Source organism: Etheostoma spectabile, chromosome 14, assembly GCF_008692095.1.
Source record: "Etheostoma spectabile isolate EspeVRDwgs_2016 chromosome 14, UIUC_Espe_1.0, whole genome shotgun sequence".
NCBI classification, from domain to species: domain Eukaryota; kingdom Metazoa; phylum Chordata; class Actinopteri; order Perciformes; family Percidae; genus Etheostoma; species Etheostoma spectabile.
In genome coordinates this window covers 108,193-119,832 of record NC_045746.1, presented here as the reverse complement: position 1 = coordinate 119,832, position 11,640 = coordinate 108,193, and the positions used below count along the sequence as shown (strand labels likewise).

The 11,640-nt window shown below is 42.3% G+C and overlaps 1 protein-coding gene across 1 annotated transcript in view; it reads right to left on the bottom strand.

Moving 5' to 3' along the window:
* The window catches only part of LOC116701449 (CUB and sushi domain-containing protein 3), a gene marked incomplete at its 5' end in the record, with an annotated part of 211,419 nt that overhangs the window by 120,445 nt on the left and 79,334 nt on the right, over window positions 1-11,640 (bottom strand). Inside the window, 2 exon segments of the mRNA XM_032535155.1 lie at window positions 8,363-8,487; window positions 8,620-8,707. Coding sequence (XP_032391046.1) covers window positions 8,363-8,487; window positions 8,620-8,707 — 213 coding nt within the window.

Here is an 11,640-nt window from a genome sequence, read left to right as displayed (position 1 = left end):
GCAGGATTAGCTGGGAGACGTCTTCTAAACGAGGGCATACTTGTGGAATACCTGCAGAACAGGGACATGGAAGTAGTTATTTTGGAGATAATGATGAACTAGCGTGTGTTGTAGCAGTGTTTTGCCATCGAGAATGAGCTAGTATGCTAGCACTAGTATGCTACGTTTAGCCACCTCATCTCGGCTAGTGACTTTAGATAACCGTGCAGACTTTGAGCAGCTCACCCGGAGACTGAAGGCAGAGGACATTCAGAAACCAGTATCTCAATCAAAACAGCATGGATAGTTTTGTTCCAAGTTTTTATGCATGTGGAAGCACCAGAGACACAAAATAACACCCCAAATCCTAGAAAGTGTTTTTTTCATAAGATGAACCCTTTAAAGGAGCATGCCCTTATAAGGAAATTGACAAGGATGATATTTAAACAACTATACAAGTAAGCTAAAATGAAATCAGGATTTTGACAGAAAAGTTAGGGGGCATCTTCTATTTTTATGTCGATAACAAGTATACAAATATTGCTTAAGGCTGTTATATTCCTTTTTAATTACAGGTACCCTTTGTTTGTAGTGTGTTTTTATGGTACCAACAAGTTTAGCAAATTTGAGTTTCGATGAATATTACAAAGTCAGAAAACCTAATGCACAGATTTTATTTGGTGAAAACCTTTCCAAAGTGAATGTGTTCACACTGAGCCTTAGATCATTGTGTTGGGTCAGATTAGAGATCAGAAGCTTCTGCAGGAGCAGACTGACCAATGGACATAGAGAATGATTGATTGCATCATTATGCTGACACACAGCGTTACAATGGCATTTAACGGGTACACAGACGCACAAACGCCCGACACTAAAGTTTCTTTCCTTTATTTTTTCCTGTTGGAAGTCAAAATTTTGCATGTGTGTGTCTGTGTGTGTATCAGTTTGACATAGCACCCTTTATTGAGTCAGTATATTCAGGCAGATCAACTGAACTCCCCTGGAGTTCACACGCATGCACGCACGCACGCACGCACGCACGCACACACGCACACACACACACACACACACACAAAAACACACACATACACACACACAGTTGGCTTAGTGGCCTTGCCATCTGTCCATTAATCAAGGTGCCACATGGACTCTCTCTCCTTCTCTCTCTCTCATAAAGTAGTGTAGGAGTGGCAGAAGGACACTGTGTGCATTGCATGGCTGCTGTGTAGTTTATTTGCTGTATTTAGTTTTGTAACTGTTTTTATTGTATTTAATAAAGTGATTACCACTCTGTCTCTCTCTTTTTATCTGTATCTGTCTCTTTCTATTGGTTCACTGCTATGATATAAAGGGCACATTTTCAAGATGCATTCACTTTATTTTCTCACTAATGTTCCAAACGACACATTTAGCTGTATTTAAGTGTTTTGACACAGGTGACCCTTGAATAAGTCAGCGGGCGTGATGCTTCCTGACAGATTGCCTCTCTCTCAATGTTATTCATAATTTTCCACTTTTGGCTGGTCTGGATGTAAAGGTCAAATATGAGCTGTGTTCAGCTAGACACAGCCTTTCTCTAATTGCATTTTTGTTCCACAGGATGAAACTAAGTAGGCTAAATAAGGACACTGTGTGTTAGAGAACACAGTTTTTTTTTCACTGAAGATCACATGCACATGTAAATACAATTATGCCTGCTCTGCTCTCACACACTAGTTTACTTGTTGAACTCATTCCAAAATGCACAGTATGGTTGTATTATGTCTGCAAGCAAAGCCAGTGGAGGTGCAAACAGAGGCAAAGATTCATTGGGATCAAGTACATGTTGCAGCTCTTCTGTCTGTTTGGTAATTCGGTGGTTTAAAATGAATACACTTGTGCCAAGGTAGATGGAGTAGTGCTGCTCAGGTTGGGTTATGTAGACGCAGCACGGTTTGTTGTTGGCTTGACACATTTTGGAATATAAGCTCAGACCAATAGAGCCTGATGTGTCAGATGCCTAACGAATCCTTACACTTCTTGATTGTTCATATCTATCCAATGTCAATATTGAATTCTGGTTGCTAACTGGTAAAAAAAGGCGTCCGGCAAAGGTAGGAAATAAAACTTATGAAAGTAATGATAAGAGCCACAGACCAAAAGACCACTGGACAACAGCAAAGTTGATTCTATTCACAGACTATTAACTTTACACTAGCCACTCTCTCTTGCCTATTTTCAGATATTTCAATATTGGATTTTTGTCCCTTGGGGGACAGGTTAAAAAATAGAGGAGTAGTCTCTATATTGTTTCCAGGCTTATCAGCTAAGCAACTGCTACCCTAACACCCTATTTCAAGCTTTAGATGTATACTTGCAATGTTTACCGTTGCATAGTATTGCTATTTTTCTTCTGAGTGATCTGGGCATATAGCTCAAATAAATCCTCAAGATTGTTGTCAAAAAGATATGATTTCACTGTTACATGTATCTTGTCCTTCAAGCAACCTCAATGTGGTTATCCTGGGATTTATGTTTTTTTTTGAAGATGGATGTCTTTCTGTTTCACCAAAGTAGGCCAGAGATACTGCATAACAATGACACCCAGCAGTACTTGAATGAGTAAGCGTAAAAATGTGTCATCAATTCCAACAATATTGTCTAAACAAGCAAGAATTGTGGATAATGTAATATCATTCATGGTTATAGGTATATTTGTCAAAGATAATGTCATGAACTGTGGACAATGCATTTCATAAATAGTTCTTCCTACTGTTTGCCTTTAAGCACAGGATAGCATAAACTGAGATCCGGATTGTATTAAGTGACCAAGGTGGAGTAACAGTGCCCTCCGTTGTGAGTTGTGCTTAAAATAACTAAGATTAACTGGCACAATCACTAGTTACTTAGCAACAAACATGGAGCAGGATGGTGCACTTTGTTATGGCTTTGTCAAAAAGTTGCTCACTAAACAGTTGCTCATGCTGGGAATACCAGCAACTGTGTTTTAAATTGAAACAATGCACAGCTGCTCCTCAGAAGCTAGAATAGCTTGGTGAAAGTTTCTCACCCTGCCCACACACCTTTCTTTTAAAGATTGGAGATGACTGACGACAATCTCCCTTTGGGGCCCATCATCACATGCGGGTAAATGTGAGACTTGATTGGCTTAATGTCAGTGGCTATATTTAATTGCTCATTATAAAGTATTTAGTGATGATGAATCCCTAACAGCCATTAACAATCTTAAAGAGCGAATCAGAGGGTATCAGCACTATAATATCTCTGATAATGAGTTGGATAATAAGGTTGATTGGCAGAGACCAATCAGATCCCAAATGAGACAGTCATATCCAAACTGCATTGGCCAGGTTTAAATCCTGCAGGCTTACAAGGATCTTTGCTGTCATGCTAACAAAAAGCTTAATAAAGGTCAGTCCCCCTGTGTGTCTAGTTGAACAGAGAAACCGAGGGCAGCAGTCAAGGCTTGTAGTTAGACTGTGTCCTTTAACCAGAGGGCACGAGGGCAAGGCCCGCAGCTGGCTGGGATCTGCCTACCCTACAAACTCCCAGGGTGCTACTTTGTTGCTGACCTTGCACACGATAGAATGAAAGTCTCCCTATTAAGCAAACTATCACATCACAAAATCATCACACAGGTTTTGGTTGGATCCAGTTTTTTCTTAAGGTTCTTCCTACACTGACATTAAAATGGGGAAGTTGCAAATGGTTTAATTTGAAGTGACCATATTATGCTCATTTTTAGTTTCATAATTGTATTTAGAGGTTCTAAAAGAATCGGTTTATGTGGTTTAACTTTCAAAAAACACCATATTTTTGTTGTACAGCTCATTGCTGCAGCTCTTCTTTTCACCCTGTGTGTTGAGCTCTGTTTTAGCTACCGAGTGAGGCATCTTACTTCTGTTCCATCTTTGTTGGGAGTCGCACATGAGCATGGCGTGCCACGCTAGCAACTAGGAGAGCATTATTACGTGTGTTACAAAGTGATGCATGTTTGTCACTGAAGTAAAGGCTGGACTACTGTTTGGAGCAGTTAGTGAACAGTGTTTTCTGTTGGTGATGATGAAATGGTAAGTGCCATACTGTGGACTTTGGGCTTTTTCACTTTGTAAACCTATAACATGCACAAAAATGAGCACTTTAATATTTTGTTCTTGGAGTTATGTTCCAAATACTTTAAATCTGTTTAAAAAAAGAAAAGTTACATCACTCGGTTATAAAAAATTCAGTGTGCTTGGTATTCATATGTAAATATCTTGTGATGGATATGGTGAGTTTTACTCACAGAGGCTATAATTTAAGCAAAAGAGTGGGTGTGACATTTTTCAGCCTTTCCTTGCTACCTACCTACCGATTCCCTGCCCTCACTTTCTCTAACCCCACTTTATTCTCCCTTGCAATTCTATATCTCAGTGATTATTAGTTAGGTGCTGAAGCTTTCTCTCTCTCTCTCTCTCTCTCTCTCTCTCTCTCTCTCACACACACACACACACACACACACACACACACACGAACATACACACAGTGAATTTTGGTTTTTATGTTAAAGAATGTGTCTCCAGCTACAGTCTGAAGCCTAGTGAAGGGAGACATGACAAACGACTTTGGCATTTAACATGACAGATGCCCTCTTTCTCTCTCTCTCTGTCTCACTCCTTCTGTGCAAGCGCGTTTGTGCATATGTGTGTTGCAAGTCTGAGACTAATACAGAGGCAGATGTGAAACCGTAACTAGTACGGAGAAGCTGAAGAATGAATGTTTGAAACATGTTAATTATCAGAGCACTTAGAGAAAAACTTTACGAAAAACAGTGTGAAAAACACACACCTGCCCTCATACATTACCACATGTAGTCACTTTTGATGTTGCAATGTATGCATGATTACGGATTACATATCTTCTATTACCTTTAAATTGTGTTGAAAATTGCAATCTGTATGGTATATTGAGCAATAATGATTAGACCTAGTGCTTGTTTGTAGCAGTGTTTGTCTACAGTGTATTGTGTTTATGATAGAGAGTGTAATGTTGGGTCCTGAACACTGCAAACATTGGATCATGGAGTGTTTTGTTTCATAATTTCATATCCAGAGGCTTGATTCCGAATTGGAAATTTTTCCACTATAAACTCAGCACTACAAACAGATCCTGAGAAGAGGCCAAGGCTACACGCTGGCAAGATTTTGAGTGTTTTCTTACCTTCACATGCATGCTTACTGTCTCTTTCTCCATCTGTACCTGTGTCTGTTACTGTGGTGTCAGTCATTTGTATGGTTGTGCAGAAGTATGTTGAGAGCGATAGTTACGTTTTGTAACTCCAGATTCTATGAGTATAGGCGTAGCCCTCTAAAGACTACGCTATTTTAAGGGGCGGCTGTGGCTCAGTGGTAGAGCGGTTGCCTGCCAATCGGAAGGTTGGTGGTTGATCCCTTGCCCTGCAGTCCCATGTTGAAGTGTCCTTGGGCAAGACACTGAACCCCGAGTTGCCCCCGGTGCTGCACATCGGCGTGTAAATGTGTGTGAGTGTTTATCTGATGAGCAGGTGGCACCTTGTACGGCAGCCTGGGCTACAGTGTGTGAATGGTGAATGTATGATGTAAAAGCGGTTTGAGTAGTTGTTGAGACTAGAAAAGCGCTATATAAATACCGCACATTTATTGGGTTCATCCCTTTGCTCATTGTAAAGATTTTCTTTCCCACCCTTGCATCCAGCATAAGCTTCAACTACGTTCGCCAATCCGGTATATAAACAGAACGAATCCGTTGCTCAACTCCCAATATCAGCTTTTTCTTCAGCCTAATGTTCTAGGAGCAGGTGGCCCGAACGTTAGAGGGCTACGCTTATACTCATTAACTCTGGAGTTACAATACGTAACTATTGTTCTACTTTGTATAGGCTTTGTCCTCTAAGGGCTACGCTTTTGGGTTTGGGCAAAGCTTATGTAGTCTATGCCACCTGCGACACAGGGCCCAATAGTAGAACATAGACTAGATTTTTCCCAATGCATTTTGCAGGGCTTGTCTCAGATAGTTGTCATTCTGAAAAAAAACTGCCATAGTACTGACTTGGCCTAGGTGGATTATGAGGCTCAGTCATAATAGCAGTAGGCTAGTGCATGGTTAGTGGAAAAAAGTGCATGGTTGACACTTTTTACGGCTGGTTTTCTCTCAGTCCCCATGTGAGCAGGGAGAGGTGGGAGAGATTGCAGGTGAAACACATGCAACGGCGTGACATGATTATAGGCGTGCATGTGACATGATTTGACAATGTATGGGAAAACCTTGCGTCCCAGCTTGCACGTAACAGGAGAGGTGAGGACAGCAGAAACACAAATGCGACGGCGCCTTATACCATGATTATAGACACAAATGCAACAGTGTGTTTATTGGTCATTGAGTTTGGACAGGACTGAGTGGGTCATGGAGAATTCAGACATATCACGCAGATAAAACCAGATACATGGGCACGGGGAAACCCAAGAGGCTGCCGCACAGATGTTGGCTACTGCCATGCCCCTGAATAGGGCCGCAGACGCTGACAGTACCCTAGTAGAATGTGCCCGGATGCCGTGGGGGGCTCTGAGAGGCAGGACGGCAAAACAGACAGCGCACATAAGTCGTGCACTCTCTTGGCTGACGTCAGAGAAAGTTGAAGCGACATTGGTGACAGCATCCTGAGAGACGTTCGTGTCAGTGGCTCGAAAGGAGGCTTCTCCAAAGCTTGGAGTACCAGGGCTAGGTCCCATTGAGGGGTGAGAGCGCACAGCCGGTTTCTGTCGCCTGACCCCCTTCAGTAAAAAGCAGACCAGCGCCCTGCGTAACATGATGTAGTGGAGGGGGCTCTTGCGCCCTGGATGGTGCGCACCACTGCAGGAGGCAGCCCTAGCAACTGTATGCATTCCCGCTAGGCAGCCAGCCCCACAGTCACTGGGTTGTCACCGAGGGGTGAAACGGGAGTTGCCAGGGCAGGGCCGCCAGCAGCTGAATGACGATCGGGAACCAGGATGCGCTTGTGCGCTCTGGTACTACCAGAAAGATTGTCAGATTTATGAATACTGCCGCCGTGATGTTTTCTGTCTGCGCAACGTCATGTCTCTGTGCCACCACTGGGGTGAAGTGTTGACACTTTCAGCACCGTGGACAGCTCCAGGCAGTTTATATGGGGGAGAAGGGAAAGAGGCCACCTTCCACCCACAACCTGTGACTTGCACATACCTACCCAGCCAGTAAGTGACGTATTTGTGTTCACCGTCATTTATGACGTCACTCTGCCCAGGGGAACCCCAGTTGACAGGGTCCGTGGGTTTCGCCAGTGTGTCAGGTCTGACTGGAGGGAATGGGGGATAGTCAGCATACGCCACTTGTGGCGAGTGGCATTGAGGTGTTGGTGATGAAACCACCTCTGGGTTTTCCTCATGTGGAGGACACCCAGGGGGACCACCACGTGTCCCGCGGACATCGTGCCCATGACAATCGTGTTTATGTCCACACAGATAAACTATGGTTTGCGCGGGGACTAGAGAGCTTTTCGCCAGTTTATGGCCTGATGCTCAGCATGTGGAATAAGCGCTCTGTGATGTACCGGTTGAATTGTGACAGGTTGAGAATGGGACGCAGCCCGCCTGTCTTCTTCGGTGTGAGAAAATGGTGGGAGTAAAATCCCTTGTTTTCTTCCCCTGGAGGGACGTGGAAAACAGCACCGTTCTTCAAAAGCTCCTCTGGCTCTTACGTCGTGGCATCTTACTCCGTTTGAGATGACACAGTTGTCTCCAACACGCCCGCAAAGCGAGGCGGGGGGGGGGGAAAGCAAATTGGAGTGTGTAGCCCTGTGTTATTAGCTTTGACATCCATGAGCCCATGTGTCAGGCTCAGTCACGCTGAGCTCTATTCTGAGAGCGGCCGAGCGCATGTCTGAGTGTTGTGTCTGGCGAGCAGGAAGCACAAACCCCATTCCGCCGCTGAACGAGATGAGTGACCATGTCGTCCAGCCCATGGTAGGGCACTGTCGAAAGGGCCGCAGCCGATCAACGGCATGTGGGTCGGGAGTCGCTGCCGGCTTATTGTTTCCCTCATCTTGCCAGGATAGTGTGGGGGGGGGAACGAGTGCTCGGGTGGCGCCATGCATAATGGGTAGGCGCTCATACAGATGCAGCCGGTCCGGCAGGTGGGGCGGACCCAAGCACCGCTGGAAGTTGAGATTGTCTTCACACTGCTAGCTTGAAGAAAAAAATGGGAGCTGAGCAATTGGTCCGCTCTGTTCACATACAGTATTGACGGACGTAGTTGAAGTCTGTGCTAGACGCAACGGCGAGAAAGAAAATCTTTGCATGGGCGAAGGGATAAACCCAATAGCGTATAGATACAAAATAGAACTGTTTCTTACCTTTACAGACCGGTCTGTGGTCACTCCAGGCTGCAAAGACTTCAGCCACTCTCTGGCAGGTGATGGTTTTACTGCCCTGAAGAACATAGTCTTCTCCACAACTGAACTGCACCACACCGTCAATGCTACACACAAAAAGACACACATAATCATACACAGAGGAAAGACACGGAATTATCGTAAATGCATTTACATGTATGTGTGTGTAATGTCTGAATACAAACATGTCATTTAAAGTTTTTGCGTGCAAATTGTACCTGAAATCATTGCCATGGCGTTTTCCATTCTCTGGCTCTCCCGGGTCAGGGCAGGAGTTAGATGCCTGTCTCACACCACCTTCATTTACTACAAAAAGAGACAGACAGGTGGAGAGCCACGGGCAGACAGGTAAGAATGAGGCACAGACAAGGCTTACAGCAAAGCTACACACTAGCCCTATACAAGTATATCAAGCACACTATCCCTTTACAGATCTAAGTCTAAAGTGTCTGTGTCTGTCATTCTATTAGAAACATTCAGCACAAGACGACTCCAGGAATCTCCAGCTCTCCACTTTCAGGTTTCAGGTTTTGGAAGCCAGCCTGCCTCATCACGGATTCAATTTAGAGGTAGCAGAAAACAGGTGGTAGGAAAAACATGTTAGACAGACCAGGAAACAGACGGGTTAGACGGTTAGGTAGGCAGACACAGACGCCACAGCACTCCAGATTGATCTTAATGCTCACAGAAACACAAGAGCTAATCTTGACATTAACACTCCAAACATCACAGAGACAATAGACAGAACTGTAAAAATACTGCAACATCACAACCAACATGCATCTCAACTTACAATATGGCTGTTCACAGCATATGTACTGTATGTAGATTTTATTTATTTTTTGATTAATTTATTTCTTGTTTGGTTATTTAATCTTTTTCTGTAACTCGGTCTTGCTCCCCCTTTTTTCAAACATATAATTAACCCCACAGCTACATTTCATTGGCTCTCCCTAAAAGACACTGCAGTATAGAATTTGTAATTTTATTGTATGTTTATTTTCAGAAACCTCAACCATTCACAGTCAATTCTTTCTATTGAGCATTTAAAAGTTTTAAAACTTTCAAGAAAAATAGCTGGTGGGTTAACTATGAGCAACAGTGTGTGTGTGTGTGTGTGTGTGTGTGTGTGTGTGTGTGTGTGTGTGTGTGTGTGTGTGTGTGAATAGAGAAAGAAAAGGGAAAAAGCTTCAGTTTCTCTCAGGGAAAGCCATAGAAACATAGCTGTTAGGCAAGTGAAAGAATGCAAAGCACAAACAACTCTATTCCAATTCAAAAGCTTTACATTTTAAAACTTTTCTAATATAAGACACATTGTACATTACAACTCTTGTTTTCTGTAGTACTTTTTTTATTATCAAGAGGGATCCATAATGTGCCACACTGCTGTTTCTACAAATTTGGCTCACAACTAAATTAGAAGTAGTAATACAGCGTATTAATGAGCCGTAGTCCATTGATGACCTATTTTTACTCAATTTAAGGCCCCATGTGATGTGGTATCTTGTATTCCTTACTGAGATCACAGTGAGAGTAAAATTATTTGAGTAATCCTTGAGTTCCCCTCATCTCTCATTTACACAAATGAACGTAAAATTAGGCCACTTTGAGGATATGTACGCGTTTTTTCAGTCGTTCATCCTTGCCTAATGTCTGATGTCAGTAGAATATTACTAGAGGGATAAACTTGGTGTGCTTATTTACTTCAGCTGCAGTATACAGCAAACAAAACACCCCATGGTGTATTTTTGATATTCAAATGCACGGACTGATATTCAAATAAGAGGGAAACACAACATATCATGTACTTTGATTTGGGTTTGATTGTGGAAGAACACAATTCCTATTTTCTGTCATTTGAATGGAGATGGACGATATCCTCAAGTCTCATTGTTTTAGTTTTCTTCATATTTTCACTCGTTATGTCTGAGTTATTTTTGCTTATGTAATAAGTCATTGTTCACCTCATCAAAACAAGGTCTTCTTGCACAGAACACAGCTCAAAAATACAAAGCAAAGAAAAAAATGGGAAGAAAATAAGATACTGAGTTTGCAAAAAGTCCCACCAATTTAATAAAATAAATAATATTATTAGAATATAATAAGTAATGTTGTAACGACTGAGTGTTTGGCAACAAATGGCATCTTTGATATTTTAATAAATGCTGTGTATGTTATGGCACTAGTTGCAAAACATGTACAATTTTTCTGCCATGAACTCAAACTTAATTTAAAAAAAAAACAGTCCGAGAGACATTGTTGCCCATTTCTACTTTCACCCAGCCTGTCTGGGCTATCTGACTAACATGCAAGTGCATGTTTAGTCTGTAAAACCAAACCCAGGAGGTGGTTGTTTTGTGTGTTTGTGTGTGTGTGTGTGTGTGTGTGTGTGTGTGTGTATTTGTTGGAGTAGACAGTTTGTTGCTTTGTTGGAGCGGCTAATTTGACCATCTGGACTATTAACACTATAACAGAGGGACTGGTTACAGTATCAGTACTGTGCACACATACAAACACAAAAACACACACACACAAACACCCCCCCCCCCCCAATAAAGACACATAAATACACACACACACATATAATGTACATGCACTATACAAAAACAAAGAAACATAAGTAAAGCAAAATAAATAGGCACAGACAAACACTAACAAACACACACAAGTGTTGTGCTTCACTGGAGAGATAAAACAGTCAGAGCAGAGCAAATTAACATCTGAACCAATCACAGCCGGACTAATTAACATACAAATTCACATCTGTAGAATCAAACCTCAACCATGACTCCCCAACCTGTCAGGAAACCTGATGAATCCGGGACGTGTCTTTGTGTTGTGTTTAGCTCAGCTAATACAGTATTTAAGACAGTCACACATAAATACACATACACATAGTGGACAAGCACACAAGGAAAACAAGCGAATAAATCAGAAATGTTAAAAAAAAAAACATCATTAGCAAGCATGCAAAACAATTTACGACGTGGACAAGTATGTGAGCATTTTTGTGTTTTGGCATGTATAAGTCCTTGCATTGGTGCATATGGGTATGTGTTTATATATGTCCTTGTAGGTGTGCAAATATGTTCATATGCATGTTCAATATTTACTTATGAACCTTTGGGTGTGGAATAAATGTGTTAACTGTGCTACTTGTGATTAAACTATGTGAGAACAAGCATACATATCCGCATTATAAAGTATATTGCGTGAGGCTTTCTGTTTGTGTGTGTGTG